The sequence below is a fragment of the Clavelina lepadiformis genome, chromosome 4 (assembly GCF_947623445.1).
Source record: "Clavelina lepadiformis chromosome 4, kaClaLepa1.1, whole genome shotgun sequence".
NCBI lineage: Eukaryota > Metazoa > Chordata > Ascidiacea > Aplousobranchia > Clavelinidae > Clavelina > Clavelina lepadiformis.
In genome coordinates this window covers 11051237-11076111 of record NC_135243.1, presented here as the reverse complement: position 1 = coordinate 11076111, position 24875 = coordinate 11051237, and the positions used below count along the sequence as shown (strand labels likewise).

At 36.4% G+C, this 24875-nt stretch overlaps 1 protein-coding gene across 5 annotated transcripts; it reads left to right on the top strand.

The window, feature by feature from the left end:
• The first annotated feature begins 7565 nt into the window (after window positions 1–7565).
• Window positions 7566–23318, top strand: LOC143451433 (acidic leucine-rich nuclear phosphoprotein 32 family member B-like). Of its 5 annotated transcripts, none has more exons than XM_076951968.1 (10): window positions 7566–7652; window positions 9896–9975; window positions 10263–10333; window positions 17149–17306; window positions 21639–21758; window positions 22004–22163; window positions 22269–22381; window positions 22454–22552; window positions 22678–22750; window positions 22846–23318. In XM_076951968.1, the coding sequence occupies exons 1-10, from the start codon at window positions 7581–7583 to the stop codon at window positions 22899–22901; spliced, it is 1002 nt and encodes a 333-aa protein (XP_076808083.1). In that variant the 5' UTR covers window positions 7566–7580; the 3' UTR covers window positions 22902–23318. The 5 variants fall into 5 exon arrangements, with proteins under 5 accessions (XP_076808083.1, XP_076808084.1, XP_076808086.1 ...); XM_076951969.1 differs by lacking the exon at window positions 7566–7652 and adding an exon at window positions 8219–8242; XM_076951971.1 differs by lacking the exon at window positions 7566–7652 and having other exon boundaries at window positions 9405–9964; window positions 17160–17306.
• The last annotated feature ends 1557 nt before the right edge of the window (window positions 23319–24875 follow it).

Sequence of the window (24875 nt, the reverse complement as noted above, 5' to 3'; positions counted from 1 at the left end):
TTAACACGTGGCTGTCAATACGCAGACATTAACATTCGCACTGTTGTAGTTTCATTTAAGCGTTGCGTTAAGATGATGCCGTAATATGTGAAGAAGTTTTACGAAACAATCAAGTTGAAAAAGACGACAACAATAACCGACGACACCAAAAAATGTACTTCATGTACTGCATGTACTTCATACAATTCGCCAACGACTACAGTTTGAAGGGGCGGACATGGCCACATTTGTTCGTTTAAAAACACAAATGCAAGAAAGCATGTTTTCATCTTTTGCGTGCTTGAATGAATGGATGATGCCAATACACAATAAACGTTAGTGTTTTGCGTGTTGACGTCTTTACACGTTACCAGCTTTGCACGTCAAGTAAGAAAATAAGTGGAATTTGCACAAATTGACTATGCAATTAACCGGATTCGACTGTATATGCTTTTGTTGGAAGTGTTTTCCCATCTCTGGTGTTACGTCTGTACAGACAAACATAATGACCAAAATTAACCTTGGGACGACGCATGCGAAGAGTTTAAAGAGAATAGCGAGTGCAAAACTAGAAGAGGGTGCGGAAAATCACAGACGAGATACTTTACTGCAGGGTTGAAAATTTTAACGTTCTTGATTATGTGTCAAATAGAAGTATATTCAGTAATCTTTGCTGCTAATTTTGTTAGATCTGTTTCGTTTTTTTTGGTGCGAATAAAATAAAAAACGAACAATAAATAAATAATGGATAATGATTGAATAATGCGTATAAGAATGTCGTTCATTTTTTGCCGTAAACTTCACAGAACTAAAAGTAGGACGTATGGTAGAACAAAGAACATGCTCCCAGCGATCCATTCGCAGAAGTGGCAAAGCACTAAGACATGAATAGAAATACAATTGTGCTATAAGTGGGAGGTTAGCATAACCAACAAGTCTAGAAATTTTATAAAAAGCAAAAACTTGTAGCATGGCTGGTGTCGCAAATAACGTTGATTAGAAGTATATTTTATCTTATTTTGTGTTTTTACAATGTTCAATCCTTGACACGGGGAATTCCCAAACATCTGAACCCATTAACTTTTCCGTCCTACACTTTGTAAACTTCGGCGCCTATGCGTTACGCATCATTTGACGTGCATAAGTAATGCATGCCTTCATTTGGTACATCCACTATTTCAATGCTGAAACTGTTTAAAACTAATGATTAAAAGTCAACTCTCAACAATGACGTAAAGCCTTCAGTTTGTGAGCAAAAGGTTTGTTCATACTTTAAAAACAAAAATGGTAATTAAATAAACTATTAAACGCGTAACGTTAAAACAAAATACAACTATATAGATAAAATACGTAAACACGAACTGAGAAATGACCTTGTCGCTTTGTTTTCGTTTATGATACAGTGTAATTTAATGTCTATGACCAGTCATGAGTGAAAATTCACTTCTCAGTAATCTACCCCTCCCCCCAATCAGTATATCAATAATGTATGCCACCATATTGTATTGCCACATTCGGTAAGTAATGTTTCCAACCCTACTCGCAAAAATTCTGTTAAATAGGACCAAAAATTTAATAAAAATTAGTAAGATATGGTAAATTTGGACACTGGGTACTTTCGTATACTGGCTACATGACCCTCTATAGCAGTGTTTCTCAACCTTTTTAGCCCACGGACTAATTTCCCATTAGTATAAGTATAAGTATTCGCGGACTAATAATAGGAATAATAGGTAATAGGATAATAGGTAATAGGAATAAAAATTAGGTTAGTTCAGCACTAAAACAGTAAGATAAAAAAGCAGAAACGGTTTGTTTATTGGGCACATTTGCACTATAAATCTCAGTGAGAACCTTGAAAATTACGACCTTTACTCAACCTATCTCAGTGAGAACCTTGTCCCTGAACTTGTTTCAAAAGTCTGTCGAAATCAGGAATTACGTCAATGCACATCTGATATCATCTTCCGGTTGAAGTTGGTTCAAGTACTTGGCAAGTATTTGGTCGGGAAAGGCAAAAGAGCTATTGTTGCTTGTTTGTAGAAGTCAGAAAGATTAGGTTCCTCCGACAGAATATCAGAACATGAGTCAGAGAAACAATTTTGAACTTGTCTCTCCACATCTGTCGACTTTGTAGTTCAATCAACTGTTCAGCGATGCAGTTTATTTCTGAATGAACCTCTAACGCTGGCAAGTCAAAAGGACTCCGTACCCAGTTAAATATCTTGTTATAATTGTGGGAAGGAATATATCGATCTAGCTCAGAAACAAAGGCATTGAGGTGCTCAAGAAAGAATCGACAAATACCACACAAATCAATATTTTTCTCCTCAACAAATAAGTTCAAGGCTGGAAAAGCAGCCATCTTCCCACTTTCCATTCGATGTATCCACAATTTTATTTTATCTTTGATCAATGCTTTATGTTACATCTAAAATATTTTTGTCTTTTCCCTGCATAGAACCATTCAATTGGTTCATATGACTGAAACAATCAGCCAAGGAAAGCAATTTGGTAATCCATTTTTCATCGCTAAAGCGATCAACAAATTCATGTTTCTGTTCTTTCAAAAAGGTGCTGATTTCATCTCGTAGGTTAGCCACTCTATCCAGCACCTTTCCTCGCGATAACCAATGAATGTTTGAATGGAACAGAAGCCCATTGTGTTCTGCCCCCATTTCGTCATATAACACACGAAGTAAACGAGTGTGCAAGGGATGAGATTTAATAAAATTGACTACAGAAACAACTTTTTTGAAAACTATGGTAAAGTCTTCTTGTATCTCTTTTAGTGCCAGATTTTCTCGGTGGAGACAATGAACAACTGAAATTTTTTTGTTTTCCATATTCACGAAACTCATAAAACCCTTTTAACACAACACACACTGTGGCCTAACTTCACCAATTACCTCGACCCAAGTAAATTCAAACGTCAAGTAATTATCATTATATGCAAACACCTGCTTTCGTTTTGCCATGACTAGATATTAAATTAAGTTGTTAAATATTTTAACTTTTCACCACAAACAATGCCTAATCTGGCTTCCTATGCACAGACATTGGCGAGCATAACCTGGTGTGACGTGCACAGGAGAAATTGCATTGCGGGAGAAGAAAAGAAATAAAAAAGGCGCCGACACTTGGGAACTCCTTTTAAAAAAGGAGGATGATTCGAGCATCAGGAGTTGGAATAAGGAGAAGAGAACAAAAGAATTAAGGAATTGGATTGCCACCAGCGTAACAAGAGAAATAAACAAGGCTCTTTATCCGACTATTCTAAATTACCAACAAATGGATGTTGTAATTACCAAAATTATCCAACACACCAAGCTATCTCTTGCGACCCCTACTTTTTTAGGCGAAAACCGTTGAGAAAATTATGACCTATGCCTAGTTATATACGGTAAATTAATAGGCTTGTGGACTCACAAAAACCTTATGACTCGGGGTTGAGAAACATTGCTCTATAGTAACAACATACCCCTAACTGCTGTTTGGCGGTCATAATGAACACTTTCGTATTATAAAGTCAATAAAAACCGCTTCGTTGGGTTCAAAAGAATAATTTTTTCACTGGTTTGTTGCAAATTTATTCTAATTTAGGCATGTTCCAATTCAGGCATGCAAATTTATTCTAATTTATTCTAATATAGGCATGTTCAATTTTAGTATAATACCTTATGCAACTTTCTTTTTGCCTTTTGCGGTCGGACAACAACCTGATAAGCAGCCACCATTTTTGGCAAGTTTTCGAAGGAAGTTTGGCCCAGTCAGCATTTTCATCAAAAAGTGACAATACAGCGTCTGCATTTGACGGGAGTAATTTCACAATCTTGTGGGAAGCCTGATTCTGTAGCTCTAGGTTTGTTTGATTGTGAATTAAATGACTCCAAATTTATTGGAGATTCTTGGAAGTTTTTGCACAATTTTGATGTAAAGTCAAACAACCGCATACCGAGTGTGGCCGATATATTATATATATAGTCCAATAGAGTTTGCATCCAACCGCCGCAGCCACTTAGAATATTACCTTTACGCTGTACTGTTATAATTGCTGCATAATTCCATTGGGAATACATTAGTACAGAAAATATTAGTGTACTATTGATTGTACTTCAAATTTGTTCTCCAGTTTACTTAGAACATGCTGCAGTCTAGCACTTTCACTTTGACCTTTTCTAGCCTAGGCATATGGAGTACGGACTGTCATAGTTTACTACAGTTACATACACTATTTCTGTTGTTTACGAGTCGTCTTACGACTGCTCATAAAGCACCTGCGGCAAATGTTGTTTTTATTTCAAACTTGATTTGGTGCATTTCTTAAATCCCAGTTATTTGATCCGTGTCTGAATAATTATTAATTAGTATTAATTAAATAAATTTCAAATACAAGAAATATGGTAAAACTTGTTGTTAAACTTGATAACAGTGTTAATTTTACGCAATTCGTAGGAAAATTTTAAAATACACAAGAATGTTTGGTTGACTGTTACTGACTCACGGAGTTCAGCATTAACCTTCATGCTTAAGAATCCCGTACGTGGCCATCAAAAGCAAAAAGGCCGATTAAGTACTATTCTTCCTTAACTGTCTTTTCTGAAACCTATATATTTTGCTTAATGTCATAGACCGAAAAAAAAATAAAATTATCAACGGACTTTAAAACTAGCATGCAAAGTTTAACCTGATACTTTTGCCAACACAACGAAAGTTCTTGATGAGTCACTATGACGCAGACAACGTAAGTTTGACGTAAACGTCACAGTAATTCCCTTAATTACATGTTGATGCCCGTATTTAATTCGAAATTTTAATCGTTACATAAATATAACATTTATCCTTGAGGAGAGTAGTGCTCAGAAACTTTTGTTACAACATCTTTTTTTGCTATAAACTCCATGTCACTTTCGTATTAAACGGGTAAATAATCACATGTGAGACGTTTTAAAGTTGTGATGATATTATAAAATTGCTTGCAAATCGAATGCCGCATAGAATACTTATTTACGGAAATCGGCAAAGCCAAGCATTGCGTTACGTAATCGATTACTCTCTGCTTATCGTATTAAGTCGTGACAAAAATGTCGTGCATGCCTATATTGCGTGTGTTATTATTCATAGTTGTTCAATGCGTTACAGTCTACCAAGTCAACCCTAGAAAGTGGTCGACTTCATTATGTAGCTGTCCCAATGTTTTATCTCGATGTATTCGTTCAAAGAAGCTTCAATATAATCAGAAGATAAAGTTGTCAAGGTGAACAATTAATTCTAAGATTAAGAAAAGCGAAACAACGACCTTGAGACTCAGTTATCATCGAAGACAATAAGCATTTCAACAGACAAACGTTGTAGTGAAGTGGTCGCCCTTACAGGATAAGGAACGATAAACAACCACTTCATTACAAAGTGTTCTGTACCATTGAGTTTACTTTTAAGAGCGTAGCGTAAATGCTTAATGCCTTTATAACTACAAACTTGGACAATCGTGTTATATATATATTTTTTTCTTTATTTCTTTTTTCTCTTTTGGAGCATTCTCGTATTCGGACTCACTGCCAAGTGCCAAGTTACGCATGACTGCACTAAAGGAAAACAGCTTGTGCAGCACACTGGTGTAGCGGCCTGGGTGGCATTTATAATACCATTACATCATTTTTTGGAAAAGTGTTTTCTAGTTATTGATTGAAGTTTATGAACTTGTTTTCTGATAACACTTCAACTGTCGTTTGATATTTGGAAACCTACTTTGAATAACTTCGTGTGAACACTCCCTTTAGTACGTTTCCCGGTTGTTTCCAGCACCTGTGCTGATAAGAAATCTTTATTGCAAATGCCCGTTTCTTAACTTTATACTGATAATTTATCTACGTGTTAGCTTCATCCATGTAACTCCCATTGCCAACAACAAGTGTTTTCCTCGCTGCACATGTTTTGAAATGCTCCGTTTTTCTTGTCGAATATTTTCACTCCCATCGCTTCACGTTTTATAAGCTCGCACTTCCACCAGCGAGCAGAGACACAGAGAGAGACAGGTACAGAAAATCACCGAAACAAACAGATGAGCTTACTACGCAAATTATGGTGATTGCAACTCAATATACATCTTAAAAGCAGTGGTATTACTATGTTCTTGGTTATGCGTAATATTGAGAAAGCGTATAGCACCTACAAGAAAAACCTTTTCTTGTAAACTATTTCTGTTGTAATATTAAAAGCTTTCGGCTGACAAGAGGTTAGAGTATTCTAACCGCACGCAACAATAGAATCAGATAATTCAATGGATAAATTAAGATCTGCATTGCATTATGAGGTCGCTGAATTCGAAATAACCCGTGTGTGATTGACAACTTATTCGCCAAAGCACGTTTTCTGCATGATTAATAACCGCATTATCATTATAAAAATAGACAGCGTTTATTAAAATTTAGTTTCTTTCATTAATGAATTATCAATAGAATTGTCACCTAAATTAAAAATCATCAAGTCTAAAGTTCCAAATTATTAACCTCAATTTAGAATCCTGTTTCTTTAATTCTTTCCTTCAGTGTATAGGACTATAGGTATATGCCTATACGTACAGTTGGCGTTGCATGCTATGTTTTTAGACACTCAGAGAGTTGGAAAATGGGAACGAATATGTATGATCGAGAACAAATAAGTCGTTCTCTTAAATTGTTCGTGTAATGTAAGAAGTTGCGTTATTGACAATTGGGTTTTTTAAATCCTTTCCTTACACATTAATATTGTTGTAGTTTTTCGTGTTTGTTTGAAGTATTAATGAAAACCATTAAAAGCGAAATTAATCACATTTTCAGTATTTAATAATATTATAACGTATTCGACTGAAGTCTAGAAAAACTCTAGACAAAATTTGCAACCTTCTAATTGTTCTTAAGAGTCAGATTGCAATATATTAAATATTTATGGTACATTATAAACTACTGTAGTATAGACCAATTTCTGTGGTTAATTCCCTTGTAATGAAATGATTGTTTATCGTTCCTTATCCTGTAAGGACGACCACTTCAATTACAAAGTTTGTCTCTTGAATTGTTGTCCTCGATGATAACTGAGTCTCAGGTCGTTGTTTCGCTTCTCTTAATCTTAGAATCAATTGTATACCATGACAACTGTATAAACTGGTTATATTGTTTCTTGTTTAAACGATTACATTAAATAAGACATTGTGACAGCTACATAATAAAGTCGACCACTTTCTATGGTTAACTTCGTAGACTGTAACGCATTGAACAACCATGAATAACAACACACGCAAAGCAGGCATGCACGACATTTTTGTCACGACTTAATACGATAAGCAGAGAGGAATCGATTACGTAACGCAATGCTTTGCTTTGCCGATTTCCGTAAACAAGTATTCTATGCGGCATTCGATTTAAAAGCAATTTTATAATATCATCACACCCTCAATATATTGTTAAAATTGGAACTTTTCCTATAACGCCAAGAGCACAATCTTCACGTTCTAATAGGCTAATTCAAGTTTCAGATCGCACGCATCTTAATGGCAACTACTACTACTACAGTACTACTAGGCGAAAATATACAGGTTCAAGTGGTACCATCGAGCATTTCGAATGGTTCCACTTGGGCTGGCGGGAATTGCCATTACTTTGGAACTTAGGTATAGGCCTAGATCCAAAAAGAAAGTAAGGCTTAATTAAACAGAATTGTGCTAGTCCTAAATATAATATAATTAGTTAGGCCTATACGTAAGACGTGACTGTAAACTATATAACACTTATAGAAAAAAATTTGTTCACCATCATTAATTCAACAGGATCACATACTGGATTGCCTTTGTTTCGCACAAATCGACGTAGCAGTACGGTTCTTTGATTTAGTCACCACATAGGCATTTAGTCACCACATAGGCACATAGACATAGTGGCCGTACACCACAACGACCTAATTCTGTGTAGGGCTTAAGGAAGAATTCAGATTTTCGCGGACTGATGAGTCTATGCTGCTTTCAACAAAACTGCTAATGGTTGTTGTATGGAAGTGCACAACCACCTCTAAATTACCAAATTATACCACCATCTTATTGTGTAGAAAGAAGTTACGTCACAAAAAATTGTCATCTTACGTCATCAATTTCTGCGATAAATCCCTATGAAGTTAAAAATAATGTTCAACCTGCCACAAAATTTATACCCTACCCTAACCTTAACACCTTCAAAATGGGACTGAAATCAAACCACCTCCAGCGGCTAGGAAAATCTGCAGAATGAAAAAGGTGAATCTGTATTTCCCAGTGACATGGCAATGATCTCGGTGTACACTGCTTTAGTGGTGTGCTCTATATTACACGTATGACATTATTCTGCTGTTTCAAAGTCTTTTTTGTTTTCATATGTTAGGATTGTATCCTTGTTGAATTTATTATTCACACAGTAGTCAACCTCAGCAGATAAAGTATCTAAAAACGTGTAAAAGTTTTTTTTTCACCTCTGTACACTTGAACCTGTTTAGAAGTACTTATCATCACTGGGTTTACAGGAAGCTAGCTTTTAGTTATTGCTTCAAAGTATGCATATATAACGAAGCAACGAATTTCATAGCTTCTGGTTAAAGTTTTGAAACATAATTTAACTTGTTTAGGTATTTTAATTGCTTGTTTTCTATTAATTGCAATATAGTTTGGTATGTGACGGTTTAAGATGTCTTCGCTGCTGAAACACGGAAGGCAGTGTCTACAGAAGTGCTTTTTTTCTTTGTGCTTGCTTTGATTGTACATAAATCTGTTAAAGTCTTTTATCCAAAAATACTGTTGCTTTCGGTCTTTGGTCAGTTATCTTATCAGTAGGGCAAGTTTTTGCAACTTTTGCAACTTTTTTTTACAGCTTCCGGCAGCTTCCTAAATACTCAGAATTTATGTATTATGATGTTTTAAGCTGTTTGTAGGAATTTTATATTGCAACTTTTTGCAACTTTTTTCTATTTTTCATGCAACTTTTTACTGCAACTTTTATCAAGTATTGCGCAAAATGTAAAGGAGTGACTTAAAAAACATGCTATAAAACTATTTCTAGTATGTTTCTATTCTCTTTGCTTTGCATAACAAAGAGCTATGTGTTGGATTAGCTGCATCTCAATGTTATCTATGACGCAACACTTGGCTTGCAAGCTAGAAGTTCAACAACCCCAGCCAAGCACGGCAGTGCCCGAACTAAATTAGAAGTGGAAGTATGACTTGGCTTTTGGCCAAGCCCGCACAAATGGAAACAGGTTGTGTCTAGTCTTTCGAGGTCAATTTTTGTTGAGATAGCTTAGTTAGTTGCAGACCTAGGGGGTTGGGGTGTGGTATTTGACTTGTTTTGGGGGGAGGGGAGGGGTGGGTTAACGCTTTGCTGTTTGGCTTTTTGCGGAAAATTATTTCCGCATTGCGTTATTTTCTTGCTACGTACCGGCAAAAAATGTTATTTTCGGCGGTCTCGCCAGGCCGTCCGTGAAATGGGAAAGTACCAAATTTGACAGCTCTACAGGAGCTGACAGCGAAATGCTGTCATGTAGGTTTCAAACCTAAAGAACATATAAATGTATGCATGATCGATTGTATAGCGAAGAAAGAAACGGAACAAGCAGACACCCTGCAAATCTTAAACTGTTGGGTTATACAACGGATTCTTTCGAGTATCTCATACCCTAATGCTTTTAAAAACTTGTGCATAAATGCAACTTTTGACTGCAACTTTTGTTAAAATTAAGTGCAACTTTCTCACGTTTTTAGTGCAACAAAAACTTGCCCTACTTATCAGTAACAGATCAAGTATATTTGATGTTTGATTTAAGTATGTCATGACATTTCTATTTCATAAAGTTTTAGGTTTTTATTTGTTAAAGTAATTTATTTAAGGCTCAAACAATATTTTTTGTCAAATTTCGATAGGGATTTTCTCCGAAAGTTGATGACGATTTTGTAACTTCACAAACAACTTCACGATGGCATCATAATTTGGTAACTTTAAGGTGGTTGTGCAATTCTATAGTAGTACTGGTTGCATTTAAGTGAGACACACTGACCAAGAGCATATGTCATTCAAACCTTGCTTGAAGATATGCCAATCTTTTTAACTAGTGCTGAAAACACAAAATAAATATTTTCTTTGTACCTTTTCACTTAATTTTTGTAAAAATTGCATGTGGTACCATATGTTTGTTCCAGATATGATGATATTACTTATCTGTAATGTTTACAATCTTCAGGACACTTTAAGATTAGTGAAGATTTCAATAACTTCACTTGTGTTTTGTAGTAAAAGCCTTGGCAGCAGAGAATATGTTAAAAAGAATCCTGCTGGAAAGCCGTGGCCGACAACCAAACAAGGTAGTACAAAACAAGTGTTTTTTGTTAATTAGTGTCATTTAATACTGGTATGGTATCCTTAGATGTCAACGGCATTCCACACCAGGGCAAAACGGCATCTCCGAAAAAAAGGAGACACTAACTTTTGCTCTAATTTACAGCAAAATTACTGTTTAACACTAGAAAGACTGAAGCTTAGAACTACCTACAACGAATAAAGTGATTTTTTGACGCTTGGTTTAATTTTCACTTTTATTGCTTTCATCGAAGCTAAAATCCAACAACAACAAATGTATGCAAATGGGGTTTGAGTATCTATTTTATATTTCTGTCACAATTATTTGAAACATAGGCGTAGCCTGGGTGGCCAAAGGGGCCATGCTCCCAAAGTTTCTGATAAAAATTATGAATCTTTGTCCAAAACAATCGATTTTGTCTTTAAATGACATACTTTTGTGAAACATTAGCGGCAGATTGCTAAACCTTAGAACAAGCTTGAAAGTCAACATAAATATCTTCAAATAATATCCTTAGTTATTGTTTATTATTGTTATTACAGTCATTTTGCACATTATAAGCAGACTTTTGTAGAGCACTTTCCACAGATTGCTTCTTTGCAGGTGCAGCATATGTGTGTTGTTCTGTTGCGGCATTTGAGAGTTGAACATGTCCTTTGGATTTTTGTGGAAGGTTTTCTAGGTCCTGGGTTTGGTTGTGAGTGGTGATGTTCCACATAGCTCTTCCGCTACACGCTGCATGTATTCACGACTACTAATCTTTTACCTACATATTTCTTTGTAAAGCACCCAGCTATTGATAATTGCAAGATCAAGCATGTAAAAATCATGCACCTTAGACTTGCTGCCTTTACAGAATACTTCTTTGCCATCTGATCAACAACATCCACTCATGCTTTGGTTTTGTTATAAAACAAAACAGTCTCTAGATTCTTTTTGTTGTTGTTTACCGAAGATACACTTACATCTGGGTGAAGTGTGCTCAGTATGATGACAGACCACGCTTTTTTGCATTGGTAACAACTCAATGTTGCACTTGTCGACAATGAGGTAATTTTAAAAAGTGTTGTCTCATGCAGCTGCTGTTTTGCTTTTTCAGCCTGGAGAAGTTCCCTACGATTTTTGCCAATAGTGCCAACTAGGCTGCATTTTTCTTTCGCTTAACGAGCCGCAATATCCAGAGATGCAGACAAGTTATCGCAGGTAACATTATAGCCGTGGTTAAAGGGGGACTGCATCAATTTTATTACAACATTACTGGGCACACTTGTAGAAGGGTTTCTGATCTCATCTTTACCCAAATATGGGAAGCCATTGTACGAATACTTGCTATCAGCATCAACCGCCATCCAAAACTTTAGTACAAATTTATCTGGCTTGTTGGCCATGTGCAGAATTAACTTGCATCTTGCTTTACAGGGAAGCAACTGCTCGTCAACTGTCTCATAAACGTTAGGCACATAAAATTGTTGAATGTTCTCAATGAAGCAGTTCCGTAAACTGGAGGCAAGGCAAAATTTTTCTTCAACCATTCGATGCCTTCTTTCAATCTTTATGTCAAGACGTAAAAATTTCATTATTTCCATGAACCTATTTCTGGAGAGAGTCTGGCTGTTCATTGGGTCCCCCCAAGATGTATTCCACAGACTAGAGCAAGGCAGGCCCCTTTGCCCTAACACACTTCTAGTAATAATAAAGCCAATAAAATTGTCAAGTTCGTGCAGCATCACATTCCAGTTAGCATTCCCTGTGACACGCTGAGCTTGAGAATCAGTACATTTTTGGATATTTCACAGCATCGCCTCACTAAATATGACTCTTAAAGAAGATGGGCTGCCTTCAACTACACGGTTTGTTGCTAACGCAGTTGGACCAGGCCTGACATTTACAACGTTGTTGCAAGTCTCCTCTCTGCGATTGAGAGATGGATAACTTCTGCCATAAAAAGCCACCTTTTTCCTCATCATTTTCATTGGAATCTATAACTGCATCACTATCTTTATCAGTATCTTCGTCACTTGATTCGGTTATGAAGGATTCCTCATCACTCTCCACTGCAGATGGAAATGCATCGTTACTCAAAAGGTTCTCACTGTCAGAAAATTCACCATCAGGACAGTTTGAATCAATATCTTGTAAATGTCGCAAAGCCTGACTAGTTGCCATCTTCTCACCATCTTTGCAGTCTACTTGCAGTAGGCTATGTTTTTTTCTATATGATACACTTCTCCTTACCCAATACACAAGCAGTTAAGTAAAATTCAATAGAGAGATTTGGTTACTTTCGCAGTTATCAGTAGGCCTACTACCTTCACAAGAAATCGTGCGATATCGCACAAATATTTTGTAAACCCTTGTAGCACTGTACAACAGATTAGCCTACATTTGAAATACTCCTAACTGACTGACCATGCTGAAGTCTAACCGGGTCAAAACCAGAACTGACAATTTCGTCGAACACACATAACAAATAGGTACATGGTTTCATTGTCTTTTTGCTTGTTATGTCATTATAGAAGAACACCAAATTAACGCAATGATACGCATAGCAGTACAAAAAGTGCTTTGCGTCAAAAAAGCCACTTGATCATTCTAGGTAGTTTTATGCTAAACTTCTTTTTCTGCGATAGATGAGTAACGAAATTCACACCTAAGGTTGACTTCAAGAAAAAAATATTGGCAGGAAATTTAAGCCGAAAAACACAACATTTGACTGTAAGCCAACTGATGCAAACATTGAAATGCGTCAAAAAAGCAACTTAGTTGTCCTAGTGTTAAAATTGATATCTCTAGAGCACCGAACAGTCATGGGCCACCAGTCACAGTGCACACCGTAATTTTGCTTCTGTACACCCAGGGTCTCGGCGAAAACTGCCATACTCTGCAGACTGAGGGTTTAAAAGAACAAAATATGGAATAGTGCTAATCCTAAACAAGCAATTAGCTTACATCGCACTCTGCACTTTATTAAATAGACAATGCAACTAAAAATGGCAATAAAATTAAAACGATAGAATCATTTAATAGGAATGAATTGGAAGTTTGTTTAATGTAGGAAAATGTTAACAGAAACGACTATACCTAACAGAGGACGATAACGTTTAGTTATTTTGTACATTTCCTAACTTGTTAATCTTGGTTTGCATCCAAGAAACAAATTCGTCGATGTATGCTCCAGTCATAGACACCTTAAATAGAAGGACTGGTAACCAATGTTCCCTCTAAGCTGCGCGCGTGCGCAAATGCGCACTGCTGACACGGTCTCCGCGCACAGAAAATCTGTGCTGCGCACAAGAAAAAAATCCAACCTGAATTAAAAATAAAATAAACGCATAATAATGGCCACAGTGCGCACGTGGCACGTCTGATGTTGCTCACAGTGGTCCAAGGGACCGCTCAGGGAGTTATTGTGTTTGCTCAGACTCGTGAAAAATTAGAGGGAACGTTGCTGGTAACTTCTATGCTCGGTATCTGGAACTTGGGTCCCAAGTTGGAACTTGGGTCCCATCATAATTTGTGTCAAATACATGGTAAAACCTTCATTCTGGTGTCTCTTGGGGGGTTTTGAAGGGTGAGGAATTACTTTTTCATACTTTTAACCTTCTACAAGGTCATCTGAAGGTCATCTAAAGGTCAAATCACGAAAAAATAGTCCAAAATCACTCAAAATATTGCATATTTTCCCACTTAAACAACTGAAACACACAGTATGTTCCCCTGTGACTGAATTAAAATGTATTCATGGACAGTTTAGCCTGAATATTTCAACACGAACAATGAAATTTGTGAAACAACAATGAAAAACAACAACAAACAACAATGAAATTTGTGAAACAACTATGAAAAACAACAACAAACAACAATGAAATTTGTAGAAATGAGTAATCAAAATACTTGTTGGCATACTAAAGATACTTGTTCAGTTTTTAGTAGAGAGTTTTTCTTTTCTTCTCAAACAGCCGAGTTGTCTTTCTTTGTCACTGTTGTCAAGCACAAATGCTTTCAAAAGAATGTTTGATAAAGTAAGACATGCTCCTTGAATTACAACCATTGGACTATCAATACGACGCAAAGCATGGCTGAGATGAGCTCGGCAGCAATGCAAGTTGCACTTACCAAACAGTTTATAGGCTGAGTGTACAAAATTTGTGTTCCAAATATCCAGCTAGAAAAATACATTTATGCTTGACACTGTCATTAGATTGCACTAGGTCTTCAGTGTCAGCAATGGTGATGTCAAATTGATCATCATCAATGCAAATGTTAGAGGTGCAAGGCACATCATGAGACTCGCACGGAGTTGACTCATATTTTAAAAGTGCATGGAGATTTTTGGTTTTTGGTCAAAACGTCGACCTTCTGGAGGAGTGAGCAGTAACTGTAACTGAGCATAAATAAACTGGAAATGAGGCGAATCAGAACAGCTCATGCTATTCAATTCCTCTACAGCACTTTTTAGATAGTCTGTATCTTTGAACTCATACTCAGTAATGCATGACAGAATTTTGTCTAACTGTGACCACTTACTAAGAAGGCTATTCTTTTGCAGACAACCAGCTTTGAAAAAATATGTTTTAGGTATGTCCTTTCCATTTTTCTCAACACATTTAAGATGCAAAAATCCAAATGACGATTGAACGCGTTGAAAATGAAGAAATTGAATAACAGAACGTCCTTTTGCATCAGTTTTGGAAATGTAAATGTCATCACTATCACAAAAAAAAAGATGATCCTTTGAGAAATGCTGCTTGATTTCATTACAAAAAGAAGAAAAGTCAGCTATCTTATCCAGGCCTTCAGTACGGAATCGTTCCTTTTCAGCTCTCGCCTCTGCTGAAGCAGTTCTAGGCCTAGTTCTGGGTGCTGAGGAGACCTGCTTTAAGCATGACTTTAAAACTCCAGGGAAAATGGACGGTGGTTGGCTTGGTCTTTTTCCACCTTTAACTGAAATCCATTTACAGTCAAAATGATTAGCACAAGCATAGATCTGCTTAAGCTGTAGCAAACTAGAACGTTCATTTGGCATGGCATCAATCCAGCGGTTTCGTTCTACTTCATCAGTTGGAAATGATACCACTTTAGAGTACGGTTCCTCCCTGTAATTGCCTCGACAACCATATACATTACATTTCTTAGGCATTGTGTGTTATTAACAGAGACCCCTGAAAAAACTTTGTTCCGATTATGAAATAGAAAAAAAGAAAAGTTGCTTTAAAAAATTACCCTACTCTATCGGCATTGCCATAGCCTATAATTGGTTTCATCGTCACATGTGCTTATTTATCAGCTATTGAAGCAGTTAGAAAGCTTTAAAGTCACATATGCTTGTCTGCATGCCTTATTTTAAATATTTATACAGTTCTTTTCCAAAATTCAAAAGATTCGCGGCACACCTGAGAATCTGTGACGGCGCACTAGTATCTGTGATTGGGACCCAAGTTCCGTAACCCGAGAGTGCGAGTTACTAGTCCTTCTATTTAAGGTGTCTATGGCTCCAGTATCCATGTTACCCACGTATTTTCCATGGATAATCAAAATTGCTAAATCGTTTAATCTCCTCTGTGTTTCACCGTCAGATAGACAACGGCGTTTAAGGTTTATTAGGAACAAAAACAGGTGGGGCTTATATAAGCCAGACCTTAACTCTGATCGAAACAATTTCTATCCCATTGGCAAAACACTGCATGCACAATAAACAGTGCACATGTCATTACAGTTAAAACAACAAAATAAAAGAAATTTGCACGCGAATTAATCTTTAAAAGTCTGTTTGATATGTTCTTAAAAACTGTTGATCAACGACGTAATTTTACAACATAAAAACACCCGTAGTTAGTTTCTTCGTACAGTATTGCTAGCCTATTAATGTTTTGAGTTGGTATGTTTTGATTACTGATGATAGCTATTGCAACTATAGCATTCGATTAACTCCCTTTACAAAAAATTTAGAGTAAAATATTATGGCTTATGATATGACCATTTAAAGTGTCTCATCTGTTTGTCTTTCGACCTTGTTTTAAAATGATCACTTTGATGTAAACAATGCTTCAACAAGAATTCAGTTAAATTTTTCTTCACCTAAAGCGTCTCAGCTACCATTGCATTGTCATTTCGACAAAGACTTCAGAAAAAAGACAAACACAATGCAATGCATAACTGTAATGGAAAACCTACTCCTTAGTAACATGTACGTTCAGAAATCTATCAGACCTGGCCAACTACACTGTGCATCATAACGATTTGCAATGATGCCCAATTATGACATCATTAAAAGCGAAGTAAAACAGATGAGATATGAAAGATGATAGATAATGATGTTTATGTTAACTTAATGAGCAATGAAGTTATATATGTTCCTACGCAGGGATAAAACCAGCTACTAATTTGATAAAGAAAAGTTATTGGGTTGTGAAACACATGACCTACTATTTTTTTTTGTTGGAACATTTTTGCCCAAGAAAATATGCAATTTACCAAACGAAAGCAGCAACTGAGACAAAAACCTTATGCAATTGTCCGATTTACTTCTTTAAGTGGTATGCGATTAACCGATATTTTTACCTAATGTTAACTAGGATTTGATTCAGGACTTCTGATGTTTATGCAATAAAACGCTATATGCATTTAAATGGTATGCAGTTAACCAATTTTGTCTGTATTATGCATTTAAGTCAACCAAGTACTTGAAATATAACAATACTTGGTGAGTGAAATAGATTCGTAGTGAAAAAAATGTTTACAAGACTAGGCTTTGCCATTCCCAAATGTGCTCAATTAAGCAGTTTTTACTGCAATTCTGTTTAACCTTTGTAACTTCAGAATTGTTGCAGGTGACAGAATTAAACTTGGATAACTGTCGCAGTACAGGAGGACTAGACGGATTGACCGATGAGTTCTCATTTTTGAAAAAGCTTTCTATGGTTAATATTGGCCTTAAAACTTTGAAAGGATTTCCTGCCTTACCTAATCTGCAAAAGGTATGAAATAAAAATTGTACAAGTAATAATATGGCGGTAGGGATGTGCTGAACTCGAAATTATTTGGGTCTGTGCATATTTGAATCTTGCTTTAAAAAGTATTTGGCAAACTCAAAACGATTCTTATCCATTGCCCATGGCAAGGGGTGGAGCTAGGATTTTGAATGTAAAGTTTATTTTGCGTTACATAAAGTTTCATGTTGCTCAAAAGTTTGGGAAATGGGCATTCTTCCAAGTTTATTTTGCAGCTGGTTTACTTGCTTTTATTTCCCCATCCACAATCTATTGGGTGGTGAGCTAAATATATTTTGTGCTTATACACTAAATCAGCGTGGTCCAACTTCTTTTCATCGCGGGCCAAAATCAGAAAATTTTTTTATCTTGCGGGCCAATGTTTTTAAATTAGAACTGAAGAAATGTGAAATTAGAACTGAAAAACAATGTGATATTGATATTAGAACTGAAATTAGAATAGTTCAAAATTTAGCTATTAAATGCTGATCAATGTGACATCTGCGGTCGAGGTTCTTCCTCGACAATAGCGACTATCAAAGCTGACTATCAGTTCGCGGGCCAAAAAATCGGTGCTCGCGGGCCAACTTTGGCCCGCGGGCCTGCAGTTGGACCACACTGCACTAAATCATTCTGAGCCAAGCTCACTCCACTGCTAGCTATCACTGTTAAAACCAAGTAAAAGACCACATGCCATTCTACAAGGGTTGTTGGGTCCAGGGGTAATGCGTTTCGTTGAGTACGAAGCTCGTTGGCTCATTGATACTTTTGCAAAAAAATGGACTGCGTTTGTTAAGGATGCCTGGATACATTATCCAAAGTGCGATTTGTTACATCGCAAGTCACAAACTTATCCAATGCATACAGATCATTTAAGTGCACAGCTATATCTGCCTCACAGTATAACCTTTACAAAGTTGATATTGTCCGAACCGTGTTAACCAGATTTTAAAGTAAAATAAAAAACGGGATATAGTTTGGCACTCTGAAGGTTAACTTTGTATTTTTCAACACAAGGTTTAGCAAGCACAAGCTTGCTTCTTCAGGTGTAGTCACGAAGCCGGTCTATAGGCCATCCGGCGTTGTCTTGTAACACAATTACTTCATTTTTGAAAACAAAATTTATATTCAAAAGAAAGGCACAGCTAAGGGAACTTGCATGGCACCACAGTATGCCAATATTTTTATTGCTCGACTCGAAGAGGACGTTATATCCAATTTTCCTCTCAAGCCACTCATTTATTTGCAATACAGTATGTTGATGACATAGTCATGATCTGGCCTCACGGTTACAGTAGTCTTGTCCAATTTTCGGAGGCCAAACATTCTAGCATCCAATTGACGTTGGAATGGTCAAAAACGGAAGTCCACTTCTTAAACACCTAAATGACGGCAATCCAGAATAAAGTACAAACCTCACTATACCGTAAACCTACAGATTCTTTTACTTATCTAGCCTAACAGATCACACCCCCTTCACATATGTAAATCTGTTGTTTACAGTCAAGCATGAAGATACTGCCACATTTGGCAAACTACACCAAGCTCCTAAAATACGGACGTAAGCCTCAAGAGTCATATAGGACTCCACTGCTCATGACATTCTCTCCACAACTGAGACCCATAAAGCGTATAGCTAAAGATCTACAAAGACCTCAATGCTTTCCAAACCAACCTCTAACAGCTTACCGACGACCTCCAAACCTCGGAAATCTCCTGTCGTAGAGCAAATTACGTGTATCAATGTGTATCATGATATCAACTGTGTTCGTACATCTACATAACTGATCGAGTAATCGGCCCCAAATGGATTTACGCATCACATCAGTGGAAGATTTTAATGCAACAGCACTAACGTCATCTATGCCATCTGCTGTCAACGTTGCCCCAAGGCAGTTTACGTGGGAGAAACCGGATCAACCTTGAGGAAATGATTCACGGGTCACAGAAGTGATATCCGTCATGAACCTAACCATAAACCAGTAGCTTCAACATTTCAACTTACCGGGTCATAACATCAACGACTTGCGCATCACCGTATTACGAAAACTAATTTTTAATAACAGCCTTGATCGCAGAATTGAAGAACAGCGCACCACTTCTTTAATTGCATTAATGACGGACTTAACAGAGTTGCCTGTTGTATAGGACTTTATAATCAAATATTCATTATTTAACTTTGATACGGCTTTATTCCCATTTTCCTTTCATTTACCAATTTATTTTCCTTTGTTACGTCATCAAAAATTTTGTGATTGCTTGGATGCATGTAGATATTACGTCACAATTGCGATTGATTGTTGTTTCCAAGCAGACCTTTACCTAGCAATGTTGAAATATTTTTTTCCATTTCACAGTACACTTGAAGAAGCAAGCTCATGTTTGCGAAAGCTTGTGTCGAAAACAATCCACACCGATAAAATAAGTAAATAAGCCTATAAAACAATGGTTTGCTTCCATTATAACAATTTGAAAGGGAGCAAATACATGCAAAACAGTAATCAACTTAATAAGGACAAATTTAAACACTGCAGAACTTAAAAAGTTAACAATGGGGCAAAGGCCAAGTATGAGACAAGATATGATACTTCTTAACAGATACTGCTATGAGCTCGAAGTTACGCACCTAAGCAATCAACAAAACCATATAACATGTCAAGTGTCAAAACATGGCAAATGTTTGTATCAACTTATTCAAATTAGGTGAAATCAAACGATATAACATGATCATGTGACATTAAAAATGGGTATGAAAGGCACAATAAACACAACACAACGTGATGAAATTGCAAGTCCACAAACGCAAAGATTAGCATTAATAATATAATAAACACTAAAGTAATATTCGCTAAAAGAAATTAAGCAGCTATACAGAAACTCCACAACACGTGCATATGGTTACAATCTAAGTTTTGCGCTATTCATTTACGCTATGTACTAAAACGTCTGACTTTGCAAACTTGTTATACAAGTGCGTGCTTCAAATAGTGGTAAAATAACCAATTCGATAATACCGTCTCAATAGGTTTATTAATATGAAGCGTCAGGACAATAAGCTGGACGTCTGATGTTATTGCGCCACGCCATCATTGCTTGTTTATAACTTGCTTATGGACTGGGTTCTTCTGCAGGCCTTAAAGTTGTTTTGTGTGAAGTTGACACAAGCGTCTTATGGTAACTCCTGTACCGATAGCATTTCTGACCACATTTTGACGACAATACATCCTTTAAATTGCATGATCGAGCAATAACAAAAATAATCAACACTTTGTTTTAATTGAGTAAATTGTAATATTCAATGATCCTTCTTCGCTGAACTTCCAATCTCATAGTTCGCAGGAATGACCTTTGTAATGACTAGGGATGGGACAAAACCGAAATTACTCGGTAAGGTTTCCAGGCTTGTAAATTCAAAAGAAGAACAGTAGTAGGACAAAAACGTCTTTACTGTCAGTGATAGTTTGAATATCCTTCCTTTGTGGAGACAGCTTCACAAGAAAGCTGATGCTGATGCACGTCATCGTCTTCATGATGATACTCACAATCGTCGTTAAGTAGAGGAGGCTTTCCTTGCTACTTTATTTTACCTTGTCGAGCTTAAAGCCTGCCAAATTATAGGTTTTTACTGATTTCTGAGAAATTTCCTTGACTTTAGCATGATCTTCTTGATCAACACGTTCTTTGCTCTTTTTGTAAATTGCACAGAAAAAATGTAAATGGAACAATTTGTTGTAAGCTTGGGCTTCATTCACCAATCACCATCTTTTTAGCTCTATCTAGTATTGCCCCTTTGTTTCCATTGAGATGGCTTGTTGTTTTCTGGCACTTCCAATTATATCAATAGCTTTACGCTTCTTGTCAACAGGTTTTTGACTCCTGTTCAGCTAACAAATTTTAAGTAGGCTACAGTTGTTTTTAAAGCAGTGAAATGAATTGTTCGTACTGTGAATGCATTGCAATGAGTGCAAATTGGGAACAGAGTGAATACTTACTCATTGTACGATCATAACGAAACTAGTTATTGTTCTAGTTATTATGGAATAGATCTAACCTACTCCCTTGCATGGCTTTAAATTGTGGCCAAAAGTCAGACTGTGAAAGTGAATAAACATAAAATAAAAATTTTGAAAAATTTTCTTTCTATCCCCGGTTGTTTTGTAAATCAGAGAGTGACTGTGGTAAGTGCGTTGAAAGTCCTTTATTGTGTATTAACTTTTTTATTGGAGTGTTATCTAACAAGCTGCATCTATGTGAGTTAAATATTTGTAAGTTGTAAATTTAATATACCAGTCCACTTAATTTGATTATTATTGTTTGCAGCTGGAACTGAGTGATAACCAAATATCTGGAACATTAGAATGTTTAAAAGGATGTCCAGCGATTACCCACCTTAACTTAAGTGGAAACAAAATAGAGACAGTTGATGTACTGGGGCCACTGGTAAGTGGTAATGCTATATTATGATCATGACTAAAAATGTTGTTTGTTCATGTTGGCCCATGACATGAATGGAAATGTATAGAATTTCTTGAAGCATTTCCTATGGATGCTGTTATTTTTATTGCTTGTATGGACCTTGTCTGTGTAATGTCCATGACAGCTAAATTGTAACATTTACAACACTACAGTGCAAACACACATGCTGGTGACGCAGAAAAGTTATTGGCTTTGGTGGTATTTATTAGGTTGAACTGCCACACTTGACATCTTTGGATTTGTTTAATTGTGAAGTAACTAGGACATCACGATATCGGGAATGTGTCTTTGACCTTTTACCTAGTTTGAAGTATCTTGATAGTTTTGATTATATTGATCGAGAAGCAGTTGATTCTGAAAATTATCAAGGTATTTTTGCGAAACTGAACTTTTTTTGCAACCACCGCTTCCATTTGTTTAAAGATTACTGAAATCTAATACATATTTTTTTGGATTTCTACTGCATTGGTTTAGCTTCAGGAGATGATGAAGAGAGTGGTCAACTAACTGATAGTAAGAAGAATATGGCAAATCATTATCAGAAGGATGACGAAGATAATGATGATTCAGATCTACCCACTGCAGATGTAGCATTTGTTTGCGAAAGCAATTGAGTAGATGTTACCTAACTATTAAGCTTATATTTTGGTGCTTTACAGTCAAATGATGAAATAGACAGTGATGCCGATGGAACTGAAAGTTCGGAAGATGACAAGGAAGAATATGGGCTTGCCTATCTTGGTGGAGATGATATTCCGGTATACCTAACTGTCTATATAACCTAGTTGAGTTGGTAACTGTTAAAATATAGATTATGGTCAGATATACAGCATTGCTTTTTGATCAAAGTGAGACACAATTTTCTGTTCATATTTGGAATAAGGATGAAGATGATGACGAAGATTATGTAGAAGAAGAGGAGGAGGAAGATGAAGAAATTCTAGAAGATGAAAAAGGTAAATTAAGCTGGAAGTAAAGTTATGTGTTACTCTACTGTTGTAAATTGTAGTCGGACGTTATTACCTAAACGGCATCATTGCATAAATTTTAGACGATGTACCTCATGGCATCAAGAGGAAGCTCAATGATGATAGTGATGAAGGCTGAAGATTATTTTACAGCATTCATCCTGTTAGTTCATTAGATGCCGGATCTGTTGCAGGCATCAGCAATCATGGTCGCCCAAATCTCTCCGTCATTGGGCATGCATATGAAACAATTTTTTAATATTACCTCCTGTGGCCCATTTAGCCCTTGAGGCTGCTGTCGTCCTCAGCTTCGTTTTCCTGCTTTGGAACTCGAAAATACTAAGTACTAATTACTCAATACTCGGATATGCTTCATTGGTTTTGAAGGACTTGAATTGGTACATGTTTGTCCACTTTTACAGTTGATTTTTGATTGCATATTGCATTACATTTTTATGTAATTACTTACGTATAAAAGTGTTTGGTCTCTTGAGGTATAAATGCGATGGTCTCGATCTACATTGATTACAAGACAGTAAAAGAATTTTCTTACGTATCCTATTAATCTACTCAGAGCAGTAGTGCGTGAAATATGTACGATTAAAGGGCTAGCTTTCAGTTCGTTTGAAAACGAATTAGAAAGTTGGTAAAGCCACTGTTAAAACAACTTTGCAAATCCAACCAAGTTTCAGTAGGGAGCAATTAAGAAGGCATCAAGCACTTAAAACTAAGATTTCTATGATTTAGACGTCTTACGTGGGGCTTTAAAAAACCTGTTTAGGCCAATTAGAAGGCAACATTGTTGGTGTTCTTTTTTAGCCTGGGAATTACCCCAGCTGTTGGCAAGTCTCAAGCCGCATGCAGAATTAGGCTAGAAATTGACATGAAAGTAGCTAAAATTAAGTTTTTTCGGGCAAAAAATCTAGTGTTCATTTTACGCCTCTCTTAGAAAAAGTTTGAATCATGGTTTTTTGATGGCATTTTACGGAATGGTAGTCCAACCCCATGGAGGATTTTTCAAGTAATCAATCTTTTAGTAAATTTACTCTATGAAAAACAAACAAAGATTTGATGGCATTTTTCGGTGTTTGACGCCTCATTAAGTAAAAGAAACCTTTTGTTAAGGGAAGAAAAGGTCAAAGATATATTTGATTGTGAACTTGTGTTGAAATTTGGTTTGCTTGAAGTTTGTTATGGTAACTAGGATTTTAAGAAGTTTTTCGTGGCTGAATGTTCATTATGCCGATCGCTATTGCTCACAGTAAATATTACGGGCCCCCTTAGCCACGCGTCACAACACACAAAGATGGGCGTTTAATTTTGTTCTATGCTATGCTCTTTTGACAAGCCTTCACAAATATGCAAATTTTCAATGAAGATCCAAAATGCCACTTTTCTCAATCCGAAAACTTGACAACAAGAGAAATCCACCCAAAGTACTATACACTTAGCTGGTACATATTCTTTATATAAACTTTTTATTTTGACAGGTACTGCAGGATTAGCTGATTGTCATTTGCAAATTCACTCGTCCAAAACTGAAGTCTCTTTACCGATTGCATAGATTTTTTCACAAAATCATTCAACTTTTGATTCTTGGCTGTAAGGCTTTCTAGGTTTACGATTTTTTGATGTAACAGATTTTTATGGATTTAAGTTTAGGAATGCTGCAAAACACTACTGCTCATAGCTTACTTTACGAACCTTTAAATTTTCTTATCCCATTTTAGTATTAGGCCTATTTACCAAGTACCAGAAAGTTATACAGAGCCTAAACCAATGCCTTTAACGCGCACATTTCCCTAACATCCAAGTAGCTTAGCCCTTCGCCAAGAAGCCTACATCGTGGAGACGCAAAATCGTATCCAAATTCCAAAGTCAATTGAAATCACTCTTTTTTTATTTCTTAACGGCGGCAGAAAGATCTGATTGGCTAGACCGCTAGAGCGGTTATGTCCAAGCATTGGTTTGAATGTTACGAATTTAGAAGTATTCTTGTTGACAATATCGCTGTAATGTAAAGTGAAACAGAGTTCCGCTGATGAGACGCATTTTTCTTTTCCAAAGTTTTGGTCCAATGTTTTCGTCAAAAAAGATGCATTACATGCTGTGG